The sequence below is a fragment of the Phalangium opilio genome, unplaced genomic scaffold, assembly GCF_054372755.1.
Source record: "Phalangium opilio isolate 3A_F unplaced genomic scaffold, DU_Popi_V2 ptg000043l_1, whole genome shotgun sequence".
Lineage (NCBI taxonomy): Eukaryota > Metazoa > Arthropoda > Arachnida > Opiliones > Phalangiidae > Phalangium > Phalangium opilio.
In genome coordinates this window covers 4,098,626-4,124,618 of record NW_028324167.1, presented here as the reverse complement: position 1 = coordinate 4,124,618, position 25,993 = coordinate 4,098,626, and the positions used below count along the sequence as shown (strand labels likewise).

The 25,993-nt window shown below is 37.2% G+C and overlaps 3 protein-coding genes and 2 long non-coding RNA genes across 5 annotated transcripts; 4 read left to right on the top strand and 1 right to left on the bottom strand.

The window, feature by feature from the left end:
* The first annotated feature begins 2,630 nt into the window (after nt 1-2,630).
* Nucleotides 2,631-3,213, top strand: LOC149677716 (uncharacterized). Its single transcript, XR_016366427.1, has 2 exons — nt 2,631-2,907; nt 2,983-3,213. It is a non-coding gene; the product is annotated as an uncharacterized LOC149677716 (long non-coding RNA).
* A 200-nt stretch (nt 3,214-3,413) lies between these two features.
* Nucleotides 3,414-4,643, top strand: LOC149677715 (uncharacterized). Its single transcript, XR_016366376.1, has 3 exons — nt 3,414-3,569; nt 3,658-3,717; nt 3,822-4,643. It is a non-coding gene; the product is annotated as an uncharacterized LOC149677715 (long non-coding RNA).
* A 3,463-nt stretch (nt 4,644-8,106) lies between these two features.
* Nucleotides 8,107-9,366, top strand: LOC149677714 (uncharacterized). The gene has a single exon (XM_089837385.1). It carries the CDS (start codon nt 8,107-8,109, stop codon nt 9,364-9,366), a length of 1,260 nt encoding a protein of 419 aa, XP_089693511.1.
* LOC149677713 (uncharacterized) lies at nt 9,366-11,912 on the top strand. Its single transcript, XM_089837384.1, has one exon. It carries the CDS (start codon nt 9,366-9,368, stop codon nt 11,910-11,912), a length of 2,547 nt encoding a protein of 848 aa, XP_089693510.1.
* A 12,932-nt stretch (nt 11,913-24,844) lies between these two features.
* On the bottom strand, nt 24,845-25,789 carry LOC149677712 (uncharacterized). The gene has a single exon (XM_089837383.1). The coding sequence runs from the start codon at nt 25,787-25,789 to the stop codon at nt 24,845-24,847; it is 945 nt and encodes a 314-aa protein (XP_089693509.1).
* Nucleotides 25,790-25,993: the final 204 nt, after the last annotated feature.

Below are 25,993 nucleotides of genomic sequence, written 5' to 3'. Positions count from 1 at the left end.
GGCCGTTTGACTGTGATATCGTTATTAAATTCGAAAAGATCTGTACCTTGATCGTGACCTTTTGAGAGCTATACAACACGTTCATGTTTAATTACCAAAAAAGAGCAGTACCACTGCCATTGGGCTGGAAATCTAAAATCATTGCGGGATATTCGGTCGAATGGGAGTTCGGTCCATTGGGAATTCGGTTGAAACGGACGATACCCCCTTAGGCACCCTAAAAAAGGCCATTATTACAATTTAAACGCTTAAATTTCAATTATCAATGTCTCCTAACACAATATAGATTACAAATATAATTGTAATTAAAATAATTGATGAGGTAAACTTTCATTTCTACCCTTCGGTAACCTCAAAACAACCGAAACCAAACATGAAAAATATTCGACTTTTTAATTGCTTTAAAAAATACAATAAGCTAGTCTTCAAATATCATATCAAACACGATACTAATCTTCATTAAAACTAGTTAATTATTTTCATCCCCTATATTAATGGCGTTACGAACAAGGCTCTACAGGTGTCGGGAGTGAACTTAACTCCGCCCACAATTCTGTACTTTAGTCATCTTAGTCCAATTTATGTTTCTTAATTATCCTGGCCTAATTCATTTAATTATATCAATTAAAACAAATGTTACGAATTAAAATCACCCCCTTTCACCCCTGTAACTTTACACTATATTTCCTCAAGTAATCCTTATTAAAACCACTCCAAACTACCCTTAGGCACCCGCTAAGTATTTTGTCAACCAATAATCAAACCGTATTTTTCTGGCGGGTGATTCGAAAAATTCTGAACTTTAGGCAGTCGAGCATATTCGAGTTTATTCCTCTACTAATTTCCTTATCAGTCTCACCGATCATCTCCTTAAACCCTTCGACCACTGCCAATGTCTTGTGTTCTCGCGCCCTAAAGTTGCGCACCTTTCTTCCCACTTTTTTTTATTTAGGTCCGACTCACTGTCTCCAACATCGTGCACCCTTCTTCTCATTTCTTCAAGATAGAGAGAGAGATAGAGAGAGAGAGAGATAATAATAATATACTTTTATTAGTATAACTGCCCATGTCATTACACAAGTTGCTTGTAATCACAGTTACAAATAATTAATACGTAAAGGCAATCAGGTTCAACATAGGATATTCTTAGTTACAATTAATTAATACTTAGTGACAATCAGGTTCAAAATAGGATATTCTTAGTGACAATGAATTAATACTTAGTGAAAAGCAGGTTCAAAATAGGATATTCGTAGTTACAATTAATTAAATACTTAGTGACAAGCAGGTGCAAAAGAGAAATGAGGATATTCTTAGAGACAATTAATCAGTTATAAATGAGGATATGCTTAGAGACAATTAATCAGTTATAAATGAGGACATTCTTAGAGACAATTAATCAGTTATAAATGAGGACATTCTTAGAGACAATTAATCAGGTATAAATGTGGATGTTCTTGGGTACAATTAATCAGGGACAAAAGTGGATGTTCTTAGTTAAAAACAATCAGGTACAAATGTGGATATTATCAGTGGCAGTTAAATCAGTTAATCAGGTACAGATAATGATATTCTTAGGAAAAAACAGGTAAAAGTTAGGAACTGCTTAGTAACAATAACAAATGAGGATTTATATACATAAAAATTAGCCAAATAATATAACAATGGTCAAAAGTAAAATCAAGTAAACCATACTGGTTCCCTACCAACCCCCCAATGGTGGAAAAACCTTTCAAGGAGGGTGGGGGTCGTGGCTCGTGAACGCTCCACCCGAAAACGAGCAGCAACGCGATTAATAATTAGTTTAGTGGTGGAAGTCACTTGGGTCATAAACCCATCAGCCATCAGAGACAAAGATTCAACTGACTTGTAAAGGTCAGCGAGGACTATTAAAAGGATGGTAAACGTAAAGTTGCATAAATTGTGTTTCGGGTTTGGGGGGGCAACCAGGCTCCAGGAATCTGCGTGCGAGTGTGTGTGGCCAACCCATCGCTCAAAGCGGCGAGAGAGAGAGAGAGAGAGAGAGAGAGAAAGAGAGAAAGAGAGATAATATACTTTTATTAGTATAACTGCCCATGTCATTACACAAGTTGCTTGCGCACAGTTTACCTTTAGTCATTTTCATTGACATAATTATTACATGATTTTTAAAACTTTTTTAGAATTATAAAAGTCTAGTTTAAAAATTTTCATTGACATAATCATTACATATGATTTTAAAACTTTTTTTTTAGAATTATAAAAAGTCTAGTTTAAATATTAATAAAAACATTTTGTACGTTAATGTACGTTCGTCGAGAATAAATGGAAATTTAATAAATTTACGGAGTCGTGCGCAACTGAGGTGGCGATTTCGTTAATTAGCGTTCTTTCAAGGTTGAATTTCCTAACAAATTCAACAAAAAACTTCGAAATTGTGCCGCGTGACCCAATGTAAAGGCCAATTGTCTCCCATGTAGCCACGTCAGGATACTTCTCGCGGAAGTACGCGTGTGTTGTATCCATGTAGTTTTTCTTCTCATTATCAACTTGGATAGCCTGATCTATATTTTTTTCGAAGCGTATCGTGGGGTCTAGGATGTATCCGCTGGTGTTAATGCCATTCGTATCATTTAGGAAACTACCTTCTAGATAACATGAAATCTGTACTAGTTGACTTTGAGTATCTACACGGGAAGGACGAAAAATGGAACCTCGCAGGCGATCTGATAGTTAAAGAACTAAGTTGTGCTACTGTTACTAAACTTCCAGAAATAGTGTTATGGACATTTTTACCGCCTTATAGTCAATCTACGCTTCCTTCGTCTACACAACGACTCAATAGCTACATCACCAGAAATTTTCACGGAATCTCATTTGGATGAGGAGAAACGCCTTATCATAATCTTCGTCGCTGTCTCATGTTAGGTACCCGGTTCGCAGACCGTATATATTGCAAGGGTAATCAAAAATGTTTCTTTCTTTTTAATATTTTAAATAAAGAAGTCATAAATTTGAATGACGTGGATTGTCCAAAGGCCATGGATATAGAAGGTGAGACACGTGTCACCTGTCTCTATGATCATCAAAGAAACACGTTAGCCCGTCATCGTCCGTGAGCATTGGAAAAGTGCCTTTAATACGCTGATTTCGTATACCAGAACTAGGACAGTATAAATTTTATGCTAATAGTGTAAAATTTAAAAAATTAAAGTTAAGTTTATTGCATTTAAATATGGATTTCTTATTGGCATACAAAATAATAGATCATAAAGGAGAACGGTTTTCGTAATTGTTAGTTTGTATAATGTACATTTTTTATAATGGTCCTCTTTAATTAAAATAAGAATATTTTCAAAGCTAATGCATACGTCACAGATGGGGGGGGGTGTTTATTGGGGGTAAACATCTCAAAAAATTGGTTTGCGGGGGGGGGTAGTAAATACCTTCGTATAACGGGTAGATACTCGAGCATCAAGCCATCTTATGCGTTAGCATCTCGGTCTGCGAAGACTGCATTGACGAAACGTCCCTCGATTTTAATTGTATTAAATGTAATCAATTTGGGCCTCGCAAACAACGCTTCACAGGTGACAAACCCGTGTTTCCTCCTATGCACCTTACGTAATATGTAATTCTTTTTTTGTAAAAATGTCCCTTAAAATGTGTGCTAAATAGAAAACATATGAAACGGTCTAGCCATATTCGTGTATACTTTACTCTGAAATGTTCAGATCGGTAAGTTTTTTAGCATAATAAGCAATATTCCGGTATATTTCATTCATCTGACCACGTCTCTTTCGGTATGGCCGAAAATGTTCATGGAAACCTCAAAAAACTAGGGTATGTCCCCATGCCACGTACGAGTCATCTACACTGCCCTCATTGTGATGGGACTTTAAAAGACGTGCCTGACTGCGGCCAATTAAATTATTTCTGCACATCACGTGATTGTGCGCACTTCAGACGTTGTGTTTTAGTTCAGTCTAAAAACCTTATCCGTATGTCGACCCAAAAAAAGCGAAGACATCTTCTTGACGAGCGAAACTTTTGTACTCTGTGCGGTGAGTTTAAATACCGAATTAAGGACTTGTGTCCGTGTTACAATTGGAAAGATGATTCACCAGAGATTTAAATCAGGTACAGCAGTGACTTTCGAGATGAAATAGAATTGTGGAAGCATCATAGTTAATATAAATCAACTTTTGCTTCATAAAAAAGGGTATGTTTCACTTTGCATTATAACAATGTTTGTATTTTAATCCATATTCATGTGTATTTTAGCCTGTATTCAGCTATAACTTTTGCATGTATTTTATATAAATCCCTTGTAGTTTAGTAATATTCGTATGAAATTCCGTATTCGTTAGTGCAGGGTAAAATTGTTTTTTTTTTGGGAGGATTATATAAATGCCAGTATTTTAATCAATATTCATGTGTATTTTAGTAGTAGTCAGCTATAATTTTTGCATGTAATGTATATAAATCCCTTGTAATTTAGTATCATTTGTATGAAATTCAGCATTAGTTTATAATAAGCCACTAGTGTATGGTAAAATTGGTGTTTTTTAGGTAGTATTAAGGAAATGCCAATATTTTAATAAATATTCATGTGTATTTTAGTAGTAGTCAGCTATAACTTTTGCATGTAATGTATATAAATCCCTTGTAATTTTGTATCATTTGTATGAAATTCAGCATTAGTTTATAATAAGCCACTAGTGTATGGTAAAATTGGTGTTTTTTAGGTAGTATTAAGGAAATGCCAATATTTTAATAAATATTCATGTGTATTTTAGTAGTAGTCAGCTATAACTTTTGCATGTAATGTATATAAATCCCTTGTAATTTTGTATCATTTGTATGAAATTCAGCATTAGTTTATAATAAGCCACTAGTGTATGGTAAAATTGGTGTTTTTTAGGTAGTATTAAGGAAATGCCAGTATTTTAATAAATATTCATGTGTATTTTAGCCAGAATTCAGCTATAACTTTTGCATGTATTTTATATAAATCCCTTGTAGTTTAGTAATATTCGTATGGAATTCAGTATTAATTTCTAATAAGACACTTGTGCAGGGTAAAAATCGTGTCTTTTAGGTAGTTTTATATAAATGCCAGTATTTTAATCAATATTCATGTGTATTTTAGTAGTAATCGTATGAAAAACCGTTAGTAATCAAACTCTGATTCTTCAACCTATACAACTAGAATAACCTAGCATAAGCCTGTGTTTCAGGATCTAGCATAGAATAACCTAGCATAGACCAATCATTCCTGATCTAACATAGAATAACTTAGCAGAAGCCTATCTTTCTTTAAGATCTACCATAGAATAACCTAGCATAAGACTATATTTTGTCAGCATTTACCAAAGAATATACCTAGCAAAAGCCTATCTTTCAAGAACTAATACAGCATATAGGCCTACCAGGATCTACCATAGAATAAGCCTAAAATAGCATAAGCCTATCTTTCACGATCTACCATAGAACGTCTGAACATGGTTACGTATAAATAAAAAAGCCGATGGAATGTCTTAACACGTTTGTGTGAGTCATAAATCACTCCAAATACAGATTCCATTGATAACAATACAAATGGTTTAGCCACGCCCCCTTTTAAGGTCCTAAACCACCTGGTATGTAGCCAATTGAAGAAAGGACAATAAAATAAGCATCAGTCAATATACCCTCAGGCTAAATATCAACCCCAGGCTTCCAAGAAAATCTCTCGATAAAGATGATTAGGTCATCACCTTTCAAGCCGTAAAGACCTGTCGCAAAGAATGTCCACCAATGTCGGAGATCGTGTTTTAGATTACTGCGTGAGATATTATTTTTAAATCTTACGCAAGGCATTAAGTTGTTCTTTGATATACAACGCGTTAAGTCGTTTTCTCGCGTAGAGTTCTAAAACTAATTTTTCGAGATCTTTAGTTTTGACTTTGAAGGTATGATAAAGTTATTCGGTGTTTTCACTTACAGTTGATTGTTGAGATTTGGTTGTGGAGTAGGTGGTTGAATATGAGATTGAGCAAATGAGTCCCTAATTCTGTTCAAAACGGTCTGGGCAAGATGGGATTCGTGACGAAAAACCTGGAAAACCCACAAAGATGGCGGCCACTGTTAAGGCGGGGGAGCCTAGTTTTTGCGTTTTCTCTCTTTTTTTTTGGAGGAACACCTGTCAATATTTGATTTTGTATGCTTAAATGTAAGAATAAATTTATAAAGACCATAATATAAGGTGAGAAATATTTATCTCACAAGAACAATGAAGACTAATTTGTGTTAATAGAAAAGTCAGCAAACAAACCACCGGTCAATTAAAATATATACAATTTTACAAATTTAAAATTATTTAATGTAACCATAAGGTGCTGTAGTATAATCGGGGAAAACGCGAACTTTATCTACGACCACCTGATATGTTTTGGTCTGTTCTATCGTAATTAAAGTATGATTGGGTAGCCGTCGTCCAGAAATAAACTCAGTACAAGCGCCCACTGGTCCCGCAAATACCTAATCACGCGCATTACGTACGTATCAAATATATTTTAGTGTGTAAAATTATATATATTTGTATAGATTTTTGCCATTAAAATTTTTAATATGTTAATTATAATTAGTTTTATTTCAATAAGAATAAAATTTGCCACTTATAATTTTTTACTTTATATTATGGTCTTCACTATAAACGTACAAACCTACAAAATCATCCTTTGTTATCTATAAAAAGTGTAGAGAGAACGTAAAAACCCGTCTCCCCGCCTTTACAGTGGCCGCAACCTTTGTACGCCATCAGGGTAAACAAAAACTAAATTCTGTCCAAGTACCCATTGGTCCCAAAATACGCCGCCGAAACTGTTAGGCGTAGATAGAAGACTTCAAAACTTGTCAAGTTCGACATGTGGACTATACTGTATTGCCTATATAATACAAAGAACAAAAAGAAAGAGCCACGAATCATTCATGAAGCGTTTTGGTCGAGATTATTTGAAAAATGACATCATTGTTACAAACATGTTGAAACGAGCCCGTAATGAATAACTTAATCCTTTTGTTAAAAAATACTCTTTGTAATTTCTTTTGTATCTTTAAAATATAAATGTGTCACCTTTAATACTGTTTTCTTTTATTTCATATATTAAGGAATGGGGGGGGGGGGGGTAGGAATGTGTTTGGAATGTGAGAGGGGGAGGTAAAAAAGGGGGGGGGAAATGTTTGGCAGATGTACAAATCGGATATTCCCATAATCATTTTCATTCCTCATCATGAACTCAGAGCTGCAAAGATATCGTACTTTTAACTCCTGGCCCTCAAGACGGAAAGTATATAAAAACTTTAAGCAGAGCGGGATTTTATTCCCTACATACCGACGATCTAGTACAGTGCTTCGAATGCGACGAAATATTATTAGCATGGAAACCCGATGATAATCCTTACGAAGAACATTTAAAACATTTCCCTAAATGCAACTTTATTAGAGGTGGGCAAACAAAAAATATACCCTTCAGTTTTGATGAAACAGAAACATACACCAAAAATATAAATAACGACATTAAAACCGAGGAAAAAACACCCGAAAAACCCATGGAAAACACTGAAGAACTTTATCATACCTTTAAAGTTAAAACTAAAGATCTCGAAAGACTAGTCCTAGAACTCTACGTTAGAAAACAACTTAACGCTTTGTATATCAAAGAACGACTTGATGCCTTGCGTAAGATTTAAAAATAATATTAAAATTTATCTTCTTCCTTACGAAGATAGACGAAATTATTTTAGAATTAATCAAATACATTTTAATATGAAAATTGAAAAAATATCTTTAATATTAAAACCTATACTTTTAAAGAAAATAAATAACTTTTCACTTTATATTATGGTCTTCATTTTTTTCACTTTACATTATGGTCTTCATTTATATCTTTAAATAATATCCCCACCAAAAAAAGACGAGAGAGCGAAAAAACACGACTCCTCCGACTTAACAGTGGCCGCCATCTTGTACGCCATACTGGCTGCATACTCTCTGGGGCGCAAGCGTCATTTATTAGGGAAGATGTATCTAGGAAATTAAGATTACCAGTAGTGGGAGAAACTAAGGTTGGATTTAACACCTTCATGAGTAAGGAGGTATCGGAACAAATTAGGAAGCGAGTCAAGGTAACTCTCGAAAACGTAGAAAAACCGGAACAAAGGGTTGAGATTATTGCGATAGAAGTTCCGTACGTTTGCAACTCAGTAACCGCGTTTAAATGCCATGAGATTGAGACATACATGAAACAAAAGGGTTGGCAATTAGCGGATAAACCAACAACTCAGAACCCAGATTCAGATGGGATGGATTTGTTAATAGGGGGAGATTATTATTGGACAGTCGCGTCAGGAAAGACAGAAAGATTTGGACCTAGGATTATGGCCATTGAAACAAAATTGGGATGGGCCGTGCAAGGACCCTTGGATTCGGGGAACCAGGTAAACTTAAATAGCTGCCCAATAACAGTAATGAGGGTAGGTGTAGTGGAAAGAAAAGCTGATGAGATAATTGAGAAATTTTGGAAATTGGAATCTATAGGAATTGAGAATGAGGAGAAAAGGGTAGCATATTTGGAGAACCAGGAAATAATTGAGAATTTTAATTTGGAAACTAAGATGGAGAATGGGCGATACCACGTGAAATTTCCGTGGAAGGTAGAGAAGGAATTGTTGCCTGATAACTTGGACTTAGCAACAAAAAGGGGGAATTCTTTAGTACGTAGATTCATTCGGGACCCTATTTTGTTTGAGGACTATAAAAAGGTCATAGATGACCAATTGGAAAAGGGGATAGCAGAGATTGTACCCGAAAACAGCTTAGCCCCAGCGGGAACTTTTTACCTTCCCCATCAGCCGGTAAAAAGCGCGTCGGCCACCACAAGCTTGAGAGTAGTGTTAGATGGGTCAGCTCATGGAAAGGGGGTCCCCTCCTTAAATGATTGTTTAGCAGCGGGACCAAATCTGAACCCGGATATTTTATTGTTATTGTTGAGATTTAGAATGAATAAGGTCGCATTCGTAGCGGATATTGAGAAGGCGTTTCTCCAGATAGCCCTAGCAGAGTCAGAAAGGGATTCAGTGAGATTTTTATGGGTAAACGCTGAGACGCATGACCAATTAAAAGAAAATGATTTTAAAACCCTACGTATGGCACGCGTACCTTTTGGAATCACTTCAAGCCCTCTTTTGTTAGCTCTAACAATAAAGTATCACATACACAAGGTGGAGGGAGCGGACGAAAATGTAGTTAGAATATTGGACCAGGATCTCTATGTAGATGATTTGACTAGTGGGGAACAAAATGTGGAAAAGGCTTATGAAACTACTGTGGAATTAATAAGATAATGAGCAGCGCCAACATGCGATTTAGGAAATGGAACACAAATTCTCCAGATCTTAGGAAGTTATGGGGAGACACAAAATCGGAAAATTCGGTCCCCATGTTTGATGGTAAGGAGGCACCCGAAGGAATCAAACTGTTAGGGCTAAGGTGGAACCCAAATTCGGACACTTACTTTTTTGACTTAACAAAATTAATTGAGATTTTACAAAACATCAAGCCGACCAAACGTTGCGTAATCAGTGCCGTTGCACAAATATTTGACCCTATAGGAATTTTGACCCCATTTACAATTAGAGCAAAACTCTTATTTCAGAGGTTATGGGTGGAGAAGGTAGATTGGGACGAAACTTTAGGACCAGAGTTAGCGGAAGAATTCCTTGATTGGTGCCACGATATTCCCAATCTTCGAAATATTAGTATGCCAAGGCATTATTTTGATGGGGAGGAAGAAGTAGATAATTGGGAGTTACACTGTTTTACAGATGCAAGTAGGAACGCCTATGCGGCTATTGTTTACGTTAGGTATGTAACAAAGGCAGGAAAAATTAGGGTAGCATTTGTAACATCCAAGGCACGAGTCGCGCCGCTTAAGCAGTTTCAGCAAAGTTCCAAATTGGAACCCGAACTATCGATACCACGATTAGAACTAATGGGATGCAATTTAGGAGCGCGTTTGGTAAATTATGTAAAATCAACGTTTAGCAAAAAATTGATTAGGAGTTTTATGTGGATAGATTCCAAAATTGCCCTTTATTGGATTAGGGGAGCGTCAACCACGTGGAAACCTTTTATATCAAACAGAATATCAGAAATACAAAGGCTCACAAATACAGAAGATTGGTTCCACTGCCCAGGGGTTGATAATCCAGCAGATATTCCTACACGGGGAGTAAAAGCGGAGAATCTGCACGCGCTCAAAAAATGGTGGGAGGGACCTAGTTGGTTGTTGTTGCCGAGATCAGAATGGCCCATGGACGATTCCAGAAAAATAAAAATAGACCCCAAAGAGTTAGAACAGGAGATGAGAAAAACAATTTTAGTCATAAACATTGATGAAAAACCTGGATTAGATAAGATTATTGACCTACGTAGGTATAGTAAATTGGACAAGGCATTAAGAGTTACAGCCTATGTTAGAAGGGCATTCAGAAAAAATAAACAAGGTGGGCCCATAACCGCGGCGGAGATGGTAAAAGCGGAAATAGATTGGGTGAACTGCGTCCAGGGGATAGACTATGCTAACGAGATAGCTACAACTAAAATCGGTGAGAAATTAGGAAACTCAAATAAGCTAGCAACCCTTCAGCCAATTTTCAATAATCAAAATCAATTATGTGTAGGGGGAAGATTAGACCAATCGGATTTGACTCAAGAACAAAAGCACCCCATAATTCTAAATTCGAAACAAGGGTTAGCCTATTTGTTAACGGAACACAGTCACAACCGAGTTATGCATGGGGGAGTCCAAGAGACCTTAACTCAAGTCAGAGAAAGATATTTCATTATTTCAGGTCGACAGTTAGCAAGGAAAGTGGTTAGGGGATGTATGGCATGTAGGAAACTACTTAGTAAAGCTGGAAGCGCACCAACTGCGCCCTTACCGAAAGACCGGATTGAGGAAGCCCCACCCTTCTCAGTTATAGGGATAGATTTTGCGGGGCCAGTGTATGTGAAGGGACCCTCATATTTTGAGAAAAATAAGGATTTGGACAAAGCTTATATTTGTTTAGTAACCTGCGCCGTTACAAGAGCTTTGCATCTGGAACTTATACCATCATTATCAACAGAGGAGTTTATGTTAGCCTTCAGACGAATGGTAGCTAGACGAGGTTTGCCACATACTATCTACACAGATAATGCAAAAACGTTCGAGCGCGCAAACAAGGACATGCAAAACATTTGGAAAAAATTGAAAGAGGAAAATTTATTGGAATATTTTGGGAGGGAAGGAATTAATTGGAAATTTATAGCCGAACGAGCCGCATGGTGGGGAGGTTTCTATGAACGTATGGTTAGGTCGACTAAAACAATTCTGAAAAAGGTACTTAAAAATTCGAAACTAACCTACCCCGAAATGGAAACCATTCTTTTAGAAACAGAGGCATCCATAAATTCACGCCCAATTACATTTGTTTACAATGACCCCCAGGAACCAACCCCTTTAAGTCCCTCGCATTTTTTACTAGGTAAAAGAGTTAATTCTTTACCACCCCAAACATTCGATCAGACCATTCAAAAGCAAACACAACAACAATTATCAAATAGATTAAAGTACAGGCAGCAATTATTAGATAGGCTTTGGAAAAGATGGCGCGAGGAGTATTTACTCCAGTTGAGAACAGCCCATTATTCGGATAAACAATTAACTCATACAATTAAGTTAGGAGACGTAGTCTTAATACATCAAGACAAAAAACCAAAACATGAATGGAAATTAGGAACAATAACGGAAACATTAATGGGTAGAGACAACCAGGTCAGAGCTTGCATGATAAGATTAAGTAATGGTTCAACATTAAGAACTTCTGTACCCCTTAGAGATAACTGAACCATAATTTTAAGAAATTAAGAAAACTTTAAAACTGAAATTAACTAATTAAAATTGGATTGTATAATAAATAAATTAAGAACTACTGTGAAAAACATAAAACATAAGACATAAAACTAGGAATAAGAAAATTAGAATTTAAATAGGACCAAATTTCTCGCGAAAAGTTTTGTATAATTTTTAAGTAATACATGACTCAAGGTTGCGTCACATATTACGGTGGGGAGTGTAGAAAATATCACGAGAAATTTCAATTAAATCAAAATTAAAGTAAATTAACTTAAAGATAAATAACATCAAATAATTTTAGAATAAGATGTAAAAAATAGAAATAGAAATAGAAATCGAAAACAACATGTTTTGAAACTTAACGAAAATGGAAAAACCGACAAAAACCAGGTGTCAGGTGTTTTCGAAATCAACCTTTCATGGAAAAATACCACTTCTATAGGGATGAGCAAGAACTTATACCCTAGAAAGAAAGTTCATTGGTCCCCCGGACCCAGCCTTTGGTAAGGGTACTGGGCAGGACCAACCCCTTTGCAAAAGGTATAAATACCAAAGCATTTCCTTTGTAAAATTAGACCCTTTCAAAATTTTCACCTGTAGCCACTTGGACGGCAAAATAAAACTCGGATCACTTTCTTTTTATTTGTTACAAAACTTGGAATTTACTTGACTCTAACTTAGCCTAGAGACTTTAGGAAACAGCGAATTTGGACGTTTTTGGACTTCAGAGAACTCAAGGTAAATAGGCTATCATTTTTCAGTCGGTGATAGGCTCTATTAAGTAGCCAAACGCTATTAAAATATCCCAGCAATTAGCATGCGCCACTAGGAAGGTGCGATAGCTTTACTTAACACTTTTTTCCTCATATGGTGTGTTTTTAAGTTTAAGGTTTTTCGATATGAACTTAGATCGTGAAGGGTGAAGAGAGAAATCATCTATTAATTCTACCTGCATAGTGAAACATTCTAAAAATATCCCAAAGATTTTAATAATCAAAATTAATTTGTAATTCTTCGGACTACCTTATACTAAATATTTGTAGGAACTCATATTTATTTTGATTTTTAAGTCATTGGGAAATAATTCTCGGAGAGTTCAATATGCTGGAATGTCTTCAAATTAGAGGAATTCATAAAATTACTTGAATTTTCCCTTAACACAGGTTTTTACCTCTCCGAGTGACGATGACGTCACGAAGAGGTATAACACTGGACGTGTCTGTGTCTGTCTATCACCGCGTTTGCAGTTGGCAAATCAGAGCAACCGTGTTCGCAATTTCCGGACCGCGTTCGCAGTTAACAGAAATTAGGAAAATTCTACTTCATTCATCTCCACACTTGTCTTTCGTATGGTATATACCACATACACGCAAATCTGTACTTATTGGCTTCTGACAACACCATTGGTCTTCTGTGTATACCACATACACGCCAATCTGGAACATTGGCTTCTACTACATTATCATCGTTGGGGTTAAGATGTACGCGCGATCGGCTACGGTTACGAGAAACGTTTAGTCTCCCAATGGCAGGGCTTCCACCAAATGCTAACGCAATTGCTCTTATTTTTATCATTTGTGAATGAATCGCTTTATATACCCTAAATTTCAAAAAATTGTGAAAACGCTATACGCTAGAAGTCAAATGTCAACAATAGCTATGTTTAAATTAATTTTAAGAATAATGTTTCTTAAAACGGCTTAACTAGAATTAAGGTAAAATACTGACGATTAAAAAAATTAATATCAGTTATATTTATTTAATTATTTAAGATAATCTTCTTTTCTTTGGAACGGCACAAGTGAAAGTTTATATAGAACAAGTAATGAAGATTGCATATGAATAGAAACACAAGGTTAATATAAAGCGAGTAGGATGAATTGATCTCTTACAAAATCATAACATTTTCTTATTGCTGAATATTAAATGAAAATATGTTAAATATGTTTCGGCATTACGATTCCTTTAGTAGTTTTGTAGCTATAAAGCTCTGTTTCATTTCAATATTCCAAGATATTATTTTATATTAATATTTCAAATTTGGTGTTTACTCTTTAATTCAGCTTTACTACATTTATATACAGGGTGTTTGTGAAAGGTCCATCAATAATGAAAGGGCGTATTTATTGGGCCATTTTGAGTCGAAAATGTTCTATGACATTTTTCCGTTCGGGCCACTGTTTTCAAGTTATGATTGGAGTAATTTACGGATGACCCCTTAAATTTAATTAAGAAATTGAAAGACAGCGCTAATTTAATGAAGGGGTCATCCCTAAAATATTCAAATCATAACTCGAAAACCGTGGCTCGGACGGCAAAATGTCATAGAACATTTTCGACTCAAAATGGCCCAATAAATACGCCCTTTCATTATTGATGGACTTTTCACAAACACCCTGTATAGTGTAAACTTATACTTCATGAAGTGTTTTTAAAGAGTCACCAAGAGAGAGAAATTGAATATCATTGTCATGATTGCAACCTAACACTGTTAAAATAAGAACCTCTATGAGGTGGTCATATGCTATAGGGAGAGGGCGTTTGTCAGGGAGGGAAAGAACATCCGACGTCATTTTATACCTCTACTTACGGGAGCGTTTGTAGGCGCGATGCTGAAATTCCCCTGTTAGGGGGATGGAATCGAGGTAAGAGATATAAGCCTGTGACGTGGCAAGAATGGGTTTGCCCTCTCCCTATAATATATTTCCAACGAATTTGAAACAAACGAGGGTTCTGAGTCAAAATAAATCAGGTTCAGATTTGAACTAAACCGGAGTCAGAGTCGAGCTACACGGGTTCTGGGTTGACTGCAACACGGTTCTTAGGCTAACTCGACAGGGTTCAGAGTCAAACTCGACAGGGTTCAGAGGCAAACTCGACAGGGTTCAGAGTCGAACTACACAGCGTTCTGATTATAACTAAACAGGGTTCAGAGGCAAACTCGACAGGGTTCAGAGTCGAACTACACAGCGTTCGGATTATAACTAAACAGGGTTCTGGGTCGAACTAAACCGGGTTCTGGGTTTAACGCAATACAATTCTTAGCCGTACGAAGCAGGGTTCAGAGTCGAACTCAACACGGTTCTCAGTCAAACTACACATGGTTCCGATTACAACTGAACAAGGTTCTGATGCACACGCCACATGATTCAGGGAGGAACCTAATACGGTTCCAAAAGAAACTAACTTGGTTCAAAGAAAAGCCCAGCTCGGATCGTAGATGAACTCCTTAGGGCTTTATAGAGAACTCATATCAAAGAGTTCTTTGTAGATCAAAAAAGGGTTTAAAATAGGAGACAAGCGTTAAGAACCCTTTTCTCGGCAAAGTAGAACCTTTTTTCTTAAGGTACGTCCGCACTAGGCGTAAATTTTCGCTCGCCACGCTACGTACGCTACGCTCGCCACGCACGCCGAGAAAAACCACTGTCCGCACTTGGCAAATTTACGCGCCAACCGCGCTGGGCGAAGGAGGCGAAGAGAGAAAAAATGTTCGCCAAGTTGAACTTTTTACGTCGGTCTCGCCGGCGTTGGTGGCGTACATCCAATCGGCGAGAGTCTCTGGCTCACGTGAGAATGTTGTCTGCCTTCTATATTAAAATAGCGCCTGTTTGTAGCAAAGTAGAACGATTAGCTCACGCAGTTAATTAAATAGTTTCACTGCTTTTAATTCAGAAACGTAAACAAAACGTAAATAAACGAAGAATACGGATTAGAGAAGTTTTTAAGGATAGGGAATAGATGGCGATTTTAAAAACCTAATTTCCAAAGATACGGGGATTATCTTTTTGTTGAATACTGTCGATATACACCAACCCAATTTGACTATTTGTCATTAATATCGAGGGTAATTAAGGACATGGCCATATTTAAGTCATTCACGACGATAGACTATTCAAATAAAAACCGTATATATTTTTTCAAGCAGACGACATTCGCACGTGAGCCAGAGACGCTCTCTGATTGGATGTACGCCACCAACGCTGGCGAGACCGACGTAAAAAGTTCAACTTGGCGAACATTTTTTCTCTCTACGCTTCCTTCGCCCAGCGCGGTTGGCGCGAAAATTTGCCAAGTGCGGACAGTGGTTTTTCTCGGCAGGCGTGGCGAGCGTAGCGTACGTAGCGTGGCGAGCGAAAATTTACGCCTAGTGCGGACGTACCTTTAGAGTGTAACCTCCTCAATAAAGACTTCCTTATTAACATCTTACCTATATATACTCCCATTAGGTACACTTTTCTTTCTTCGTGGCATTTTTTCGGACCAAAAAAAACACATGGCGGCTATCAATCTATCTAGCGTATGCGTGCACTCTTGAAATTTATGAGGTAGTCAGTGGGATAATTTCATTGTCTGAGACACCGGCGTAACGCCGAACACGACCGTAAATAGAACACAACTTGCGCCCGGCCTAGCGGAAATTCCGTCGGGCTCGGTGTAAAGATTTTTCGGTCGAACCTCTTTCTGCCGGGTCTCCGTCGTGATTTCCGTCGAGTGCGAGTCTAGCTTAAGTGTAGCAGGTTATATATTGTAAAACCAGCCCCACTGATGTCAAGTACATTAAACTTAACTTGTTTGAGCGAGTTGGTTGCCTCTGTTTCTATCGAGGTAATGTGGTGAAATATTTTTGACTGTGATAAATGAGATGAAATTAAATTGGCATCATTTAATAATAGAGCTATTTCAATTCGGGGGTAAGGAGAGTTTTTGAGGCGGGGTTTCGTCAGTCCCCGCCTAGGTGCCTTATTGTGCGCGAAATTTAGCATAGAGTTTCACAGTGGCCTACACGGAGGGAGGATGAAAACCGGCTCCGTTTATTGATATGGTGTTTTTGTAAGTGAAAGGTTATTCGATGTGAGCTTTGAGCGTGACAGGTTAAGAGGGAAATCATATACTAATTCTACCTGCAAAGCTAAACATCCTATAAATATCCCAAAGATTTTAAAAATCAAAATTATTTTATATTTCTTCGGACTACCTTATACCTAATGTTTGAAGGAATTCATACTTATTTTGATTTTTCAATCATTGGGAAATAATTCTTGGAGAGTTCAATATGCTGGAATGTCTTGGAATTCATTAAAAAACACTTTAATTTCCCCTTAACACTGGTTTTATTCCTCAGAGTGACGATGACGTCACGGAGAGGTATTACATTGGGGATGCGTGTGTGTGTGTCTGTCTGGCATGTTGTTCGCAGTTGGCGAATCGGAGCAAATGTGTTCGCAATTTCCGGAACGCCTTCTCAAGTCCCAGAAATTGACAATATTTTTGCTCTATCACCACCACAACGCACTAGTTTTCCATTTATACCAGCTCGGGCTCGTGACGAGTGAGCCGAGTTCGAGCCGAGCCGAGCCGCCACTTTTGCGGCTCGATTAATTAACGAGCGAGCTTTTTTATGGTCGAGAAAGAAAAAATTGGAACTTGAAAAAATTTTGAAAGCCAACAATAGCAAAAAGGACACGGAAATAAATGAACATTTAATAAATATAATTCGCGATTACTCGAGACAGGGACTTGCGAAACTTAAAATGGGAAGCCATTGCCAGGGAAATGAAAATGAAATTTAATTAAAATTATATTAAATGATTACGTCGTTACTAGTCCAGCCGCCATTTTGTATGTTTACCTTCTCTGCTTCTCGCAAGAGTACCCAAATGCGCGGTAATGTGAACCGCCTATGTGAACGATAGGCCTCGCGTAGAGAACAAGCTTACGCCGAAACCTATTTTTTGCGCGAGATACGACTTCATACTTCGGGACCTACTTTCCGCTTCAGCTAGAGAACCTCGCGCTTGTGTAAACGAGCCTTAACTCACTAGATCCGGAGAACAAATGCCTCGGATTATTTCTGGACTTAAGAAAAGCCTTCGATAGTGTCCCTCACAATAGTCTTATAACCAAATTGCGTCGACTCGGAGTCCGCGGACAAGCCGGGGATTGTCAACTCAATAGACAATGTCATACAAGAGTGGGAAAGACTCTATCCTCTAACCGTACCTTGCAGGCTGGAGTACCAAAAGGATCGGCTATCGCTCCACTCTTTATATATTAACGACCTGACCTCCATTATTGAATGAAGTTCAATTTTTCTATATGCTGATGATGCCCTATTGTTATATTCAGGAAATTGCGTCAATGGCATTGTTGACTCAACCAACTTAAGCATAGCTAAAATTTACTCCTGGTTGCTGCTAAATGGATTAGAACTCAACACAGACAAAACAGAATATATCACATTCTCCAACAACAGCAGTGACAAAAACACTTACGAACAGGTTACTATTAATAGTCGTTTTCTTTAACAAGGCACAAATTACAAATATTTGGTGGTATGGCTAGATGAAAACTTAAAATGGAATACTTTATTCGATAAGGTATGTAAGGGATTAGCTAAAGAGTGTGGACTGATACATGAGTGCAAAAAATTAGTACCATGAGCTACTCTGTTCCTTCCCTTGCTCATACGGAACCTCTCTTCGAAAAGTCTCGTCTGCTAAAAATAAGCGAAGTAGTAAACTTCGTAACATTTACATGATTACACAGAGATATATTAACGAATTCCTTCAGTACGATCAGAGCTAACATAATCGTACATACTAGATCAAAAGATGCACTTAGTGCAACACTTCGAAAAAACTAAACTCCGTATTTTATATGGGTTCGATGTTATATAACACCCTTCCCCTCGAAATCCGAGTATGGATAGTATTAAACGATTCAAATTCAAATTAAAAGAAATTACATTATTAAATTGAATAAAAATTTAAATTGGTACCTTCGAGATAATAAATCCTTCTTTATGATAATAAACCTTTCTTATGGATAATAAACCCATCTTAAGGATTTTCAATCTGTATTAGCTGTTGAAGATTGTATTAGTCGAAATAATATAACCGTCTTATTTTTTTTTTGAGTTAAAATTTTTATTTTACTATTAATTTTGTTTTTAACTTTATTTATTTTATATTCTTTCATCATTTTTTATCTACTAAAATGTTATTATTTGTTTTGTTATAAAAACCTCTGAGAAGTAGAGCCAAAAACGTCACTACTTGAATTAGGCCTATATAAAGCGTAACTATTGTATGCATGCATTTGAAATAAATTACCAAAATAATTACGCGCGATCGGCTTAAGATACGAGAACCGTCTATCCTCCCAATGGCAGAGCTTAAAACAATGGCTCACGCAATTGCTCTTTTTCTTATCATTTATTGTGAATTAATCGCCTAATATACCTTAAATTTCCAAAAATTTTGAAAACGGTGTACGCTAGAAGTCAAACGTCAACATTAGCTATGTTTAAAATCATTTTAAGAATAACGTTCTTAAAACGACTAAACTAGAATTAATGTAAAATACTGACGATTAAAAAAATTAATATCAGTTATATTTATTTAATTATTTAAGATAAACTTCGTTAGAACGAAACAAGTGAAATTATACAGTATAGAACGAGTAATGAAGATTGCATCTGCCAATATCTCTTGCTTAACTATGACATTTTCTTTTTGCAGAATATTAAATGAAAATATGTTAAAAATGTTTTGGCATTACGACTCTTCTAGCAGTTCTGTAGCTATATAACTGTTTCATTTCAATATTTCAATAACATCTTTTTATATTAAGATTCCAAATTTGGTGTTTACGTTTTAATTCACCTTTACTACATTTATATACAGTGTAAGCGTGAAATTAAACCTTCCTAGTTACAATGGATGTTAAACTTAATATTTTAATAAGTGTTGTTCGGATTGGATCCTTGAATTAAGAAACCTTAGCGCTAAACCAAAGCTGGCCTTGATTCGTGTCCCCTTTGAGGCGGTCTTAACGGTTCATAGTGAGCCGAAAATTAAATACACATATGAATGATATATATCAGGTCCTTAAACCATTTCGCACACATATATTTCTTCTTACACGGCTGTATTAGAGTGGGATATAGACCGAGTGGGGAAAGGTAAAGCCCCGCCCATTGACATGCGCGAAAACCACTGGATGTTTTACTTCCAACAGCAACACGAAGATGGCGGGAAAGTCTACACTTTGGCGCAAAATTTAAAATGCTTAGTTTTAGAACATTGGTCTTGCTATAGAAAATGTTAGTTCAAATCTTGATAAAATGGTGAATATTTGTCTTATTATATAGATTTTGAAATATCTCTCCCAACATGTTTTAAAAACAACATACGTATTGTTTATTGGTAAACAATAAAGGACTTACGTGTATTATTAATGCCGACGTTAAGAAAAATGGTTAAAATTATTTGTAGACCGAGCGATGATGCCTAAATTGGAATGTCTTGTTTTTTCGATGAAAGACTAATTGTTTTCTAACAGCTATTTTGTTTGAAGGATCATTTTTCTCTGAAGTTTTGCAGTTAATTCCAGGATGAAGAGAGTAGTGTTGTGAAGTGCGGTTCTTGTAGTCAATTTAGCTATCAAAAACTTTAATAATGACGATAATAAAACAGACTGAATGTATGTTAAACTTTGCATTAACATAGCCGAAGGAAAACAAGTTTAACATACATTCATTCTATTTCATGAGCGTAATTATTAACATTTTTGGCCAATTGAAGTAACTGTTTACAAAGACTTTTCTCCTCATTCCGGAATTAACCTCAATAAATAGCAAAAACAACCCTGATAACAAATAAGTAAGATATGTTATTAAATCTAAATTTTTATAATTTTCCGCTGTTTATTCTTTTATTCATCATAGGGGCTTCAATTGATCTGCATTTGGGAGTTTCTTTATTACTTCTACCAAAGGAAATTCAGAGAAAAATTATAATTGAATGTTTATTGTGTATAAAACAAGTTGGGAAACCAAAATAAACCTCTCCGAGTCTATACGAATTTACTTTCCAAACACAGGTCCACCATGGATGAACTAATACTGAAGGACGGATGGTAGATGGAGAAAGTTGAAAAATACTTGTTGATTCGCCTTCTAGCGGCAGATAGTAGCAAACCGGATAGTGGGGGAATCAACGTTCTAACGAGGGAAGCAGCTAACGTCTTATTTTGTCTAGATGGCGCTAGCGTTTTCCGGGTTTTGACTCCGCATTTTCATAACCCCCTCCATTTTGGAGCTGTAAGCTTTACATTGGTTGTTTTGTCGCTTAGTAATGGGGGCAGTAATGGGCTGCCATTGGTTTTTCAGTATTACTTCGTCCATGGGTCCACCAGCCAATGAGAAAACCGGAAATACGTATCTCAAATTGTCGGGATATCGCGAAGACCATTTGTAAAGGATTAATCGTTTAACATTTCCCTGTGTATTCTCATAAGTCTAATGAGGACCTAATATCTATCACTTAAGTGTGTATTTAACTTTCGGCTCACTCTGAACCGTTAACACCTCTTGTAAGAGGACACGAAACAAGTTCAATTCTAGTTTAATTCTAGGGTATCTCTTTTCATAGGCTCAATCGCTTCAACACTTACAAAGAGACGAAGTATTGAAATCCTTATTATGTAGTGAAATCAAAGGTTGCGTTTACACTATATATAAATGTAGTAAAGCTGAATTAAAAAGTAAACACCAAATTTGAAATGTTAATATCAAAAGATGTTCTTGGAATATTGAGATGAACAGAGCTTTATAGCTACACAACTACTAAAAGAATCGTAATGCCGAAAATTATTTAAAATATTTCCATTTAATATTCTGCAAAAAGGAAATGTTATCGTTTTGTAAGAGATCTTATCATCCTACTCGCTTTATATTAACTTTGATATGCGTGTAGTGTTTCGATTCAGATTCAATCTTCATTACTCGTTCTATATAAACTCTCACTTGTGTCACTTCAAAGAAATAAGTTTATCTTAAATAATTAATTAAATATAAATGATATTAATTATTTTAATCGCCAGTAAATAACTTTAAAAATAGTTAAATCGTTTAAAATAAAGTTGTTCCTATTATCTTTCGAAACTTTGCTAATATTGACGTTTAAAGTGAAGGGTACCCCTCTTGCCCGCTTTCTTCAAATTTTGGGGTATATATACGATTCGTTTCCATTATAATAATAGATAACAACGCTTCGCGTGAACCGATGGTGGAATCCCTGCCATTGGGAGGCTAGACGTTTCTTGTAACCCTAGCCGATCGCCGCGTATATCTTGAAACCAATAATAGATAAAAACGCATTCGCGTGAACCGATGGTGGAAGCCCTGCCATTGGGAGGCTAGACGTTTCTCGTAACCCTAGCCGATCGCCGCGTATATCTTGAAACCAAACGATGACGAAGGAAAAGAAGCCAGAATAAACTGACTGGCGTCCATGTGGAATGGCCAAAGACCTGAAGATGGTGGTGCATAGAAGCTGGTGTCAATGTGGAATTGACGAAGAACAGAAGATGCTGGTGCATAGAAGCTGGTGTCAAGGTGAAATTGACGAAGAACAGAAGATGGCTGTGCTTGAAAGCTTGCAAGTACAGACTAGTGTCCATGTGGAGTGGACGAAAACCAAAGCTGGTGGTGTTGGAACTCAAGTAGAATAGCCAGAGGAGACAAACCCAAATTTCCGTGAACTGTCAATGCAGTCCGGAAATTGGGAACACGTTTGCTCCGATACGCAAACTGCGAACGCGGTCACGTGGGGCGTGACAGACACACAGACAGACAGACAGACAGACACGGCCGGTGTAATACCTCTCCGTGACATACGTCACTCGGAGAGGTAAAAACACCAAAAAACATCCTTATGGCTGTAGATATTTTATCACCTGCGATGTGTTCATTTACGACCGCAATGTCCGTTGCCAACATAAAATAGGATGCTGTAGGCAAACTCTCCTCTTAAATGTAAAAGAAAAAGAATTAATTTATTTGTCTTACTGAAAAATTTTATTTATTTGTCTTACTGAAAAATTCAATTTAAGACTATGCCTTAAACTAATTAAGAAACTAATCAACTTAGACAATCAAAGTTGAAAACTTCTCAATTTTCTTCAGTATCTCCGATGTTGGAGTACCTTCCTTCAAAAATCGAACAAAACAGTTTAGATTTAAGAGAAATGGCGATGCACGCCTTTAAAAACTAGAATAGATCCCTTACGTCAAATATTGGAAACACTTTTTCTGAATCTTCTTTAAAATGATTCATAATCATTAGCACTACCTATCCTATAATATTAGCGTCCGTACGATCAGCAATTAATTTTTCAATTATGTCCGCGCAATATTTTTTTTTCCTTGTCGCAAAAAAGTTTAAAAACAATGGACATTTTTCTTTGAGAAAATCCGCAAACAATTTAAGAACATTGTGCCCTAAAAGTTCTTGGAGGTGAATTTCCATTCCACTTGATGAGAATAGAAAGGGCCACCGAATTTGGATTTCCTTAATTACCATAAAATTATCTATATCCATCCATTGAAGAGGGTACGATAGTGAGCGACGAAACCAATAAATTTCAGCATTACTCATTTCATCCGCTGTCAAATAACCCGAAATTCGTTTGTTCATGCTTTTGCAATTGTGGATAAATCGGAGGACCCAAGCGCTGATTCTATACAACTTTGTCAAGGAGCTGAATTTTGTTATGTCCAAAATGGGTTCCTCAAACCTTTGATTTATCGTGAGGGCTTGTGTAATTGAGGTATTGTAGGCAGCTCTTAATTCTTGGGATTCTTCTTTAGAGAGTTATCTAGATTGGCCTTGAGGTGGACTTAACTGATCTTGACAAAGCCAAGATGGTCCATGCCACCAAAAGGAGTTTGATTCGAGGTCATTGATGGTGCGTCCGCGAGTTGGCATGTCGGCGGGGTTATGTTTGCTTCGGCAGTGGAACCACGTTTGTGGATCACTTTTAGATTGAATTTCGCGTACCCGATTTGATACGAATGGCTTCCATTGAAGGGAGGAGCTACGAATCCACTGTAGGGCAATTTGCGAATCGGTCCAAAAGAAAACTCGCATTGCAGGTTTTGACATGGACTTGAGTATGGCGTCAGCGAGTCTAACCCCAAGGGGTGCTCCTGTTAGCTCGAGGCGTGGTGAGCGGTGCCAACCTTGCCATAGACGCCACCAAAGACGCTCGTATTTTGTTATCGCTAGTCTTATATCGCAAATAAGACACTGCTGCATAAGCCTTTTCACTAGCTTCAACAAATGTGTGAAGTTCCGCTTTGACTGAGTCACTGTCGTCTAAACCACAGTAATAGTAGCAAGGTGTCTCTATGTTCTTCATGTCCGCCAATAGGCCTTTACAGAAAGTTCTTAAGGAATTATGGGTACTTGGCCCCTCTTGAAAATCAAATTGAGTCAGTTCAGTTCAGCCAGTTTTGTGTTATAAAAAACACGAACTGGAGGCAAGATTTGGAGAGATAAAGCAGACTAATAAAATGGTGGGCTTTTTTTAACGCGTTTGTTCCTCTTATTAACATTTAAGATAACTTACTCATTCTCCTGTGTATCCATCGCTTAAAATGGGCTATGGAAGCATAGGCGTAACGGTTAGGGTTAGTGACGTCACGTCAGAGAGAATTTTGGTGACGTATGGCTGTTATAATGCGCAGGCACGGCGGGACAAATCAACAAGGTGCGCAAGCCGTAAAAACTTTCTATAAAGGCCTATTCAGTACACCAAGAATCAAACTGAGAAGCCATGTCTTGTGGAAGGGGCTCATCCCATTCCAACCCCTTTTCCCATAGTGCTTGAAAAATAAATTTGGATCGTATGGTATATGGGGTGACCAATCCTAAAGGGTCAAAGATTCTAGCGACGGCTTTGAGGACCCATCTTTTAGTGCCTTTTCGGTTAAGCAAGAATTTTATTAGGGCTTCCACCTCAAAGAGGAAAGTGTCTTGCTTCGAGTTCCACAGAACACCTTAAACCTTGACCAGTTTCGAAGTTGGAAGGGCTTAGGTGTTATCCAATAGTTCTCGCAGCTCTAAGGAATTGGTTCGCTATTTTCTTAGCTTCAATCCCGCGTCCTTCTGGATTTCAGTTGACCGCAAGGCAATTTTAAATGCTACGGACGTTGATCTTGCGCTAGCCGTTAAGTCATCGATGTAGAGGCTTTTGTCGATTAATTCGCAGATATCCGGTTCAGTGGCTTCATAAGACTTGAGGTGATAACGAATTGTGGCGGCCAAGATGTATAGGCTACTCGTTATTTCAAAAGCCACTCGGGTCATTCGATAAATTTTGAACCCGTCATCTAGTTTGTTGATGTCCACCCATAGAAATCTGAGTGCGTCCCTGTCCTTCTCCGATATTGAAATCTGGAGAAACGCCTTTTCAATGGCACCTATGAAGGCTACTGGGTTTTCTCTGAACCGTATTAAGACCTCAAGTAGTTCTGGGTTCAGATTCATTCTGATCTCCAAGCAGTCATTGAGGGAAGATCTTCCTTCCGCGTGTGACGAACCATCTTGAACTATTCGTAATTTAGTGGTTTCGCTTTCTCTTTTGACGCCGTGATGAGGAAGATAATAAATCGGATGTCCCTCAGTGTCAGGGGCTTCTTCGATAATACCCAACTGAAGTTGCTCTTGGATTATATTGTCATATTGTTTGAAAAGCTCGGGATCAGATTTTAGTTTTCTAATTAGGCCTTCAGTTCTTTTAGCCGCTACGCGATAGTTCTCACCGAGTTGGTCTCGGTTCGGTTTCCAGAAGAAAGTAACTTCGTATCTTCCTTTTTGAAGAGAAATTGTTTTCTCGAATTGTTCTAAAGACTGATCTCTATCTTCTAATTCGTTTTGATTATCCAAGATTCCTATGGAATCCAGCTCCCAGAAAGCTCTTAATTGATCAGACAAGCTTTGTTCTTCGTAAATGGCTGTCATGACAGTAACGGTGTTGATGCTGGCTTGAGAATATTCCATACTTGAGGAGCCATGCGCCATCCATCTAAGTACTGTTTCGAGGAGGACGAGATCCGGTCAATTTTTATTACAATCATTTTAGCCCAAAAATAGAGGGAACCCGCAACAAATTGAAACAAAGCTGAAAATTTCAGATCTTATAGATTTTAGGGCGCTCTTTAACGTGGTGTGGTCTCCCACACTCTCCCATTGGAGGAATTTCCGCCATATTGGAAAATGGCGGAC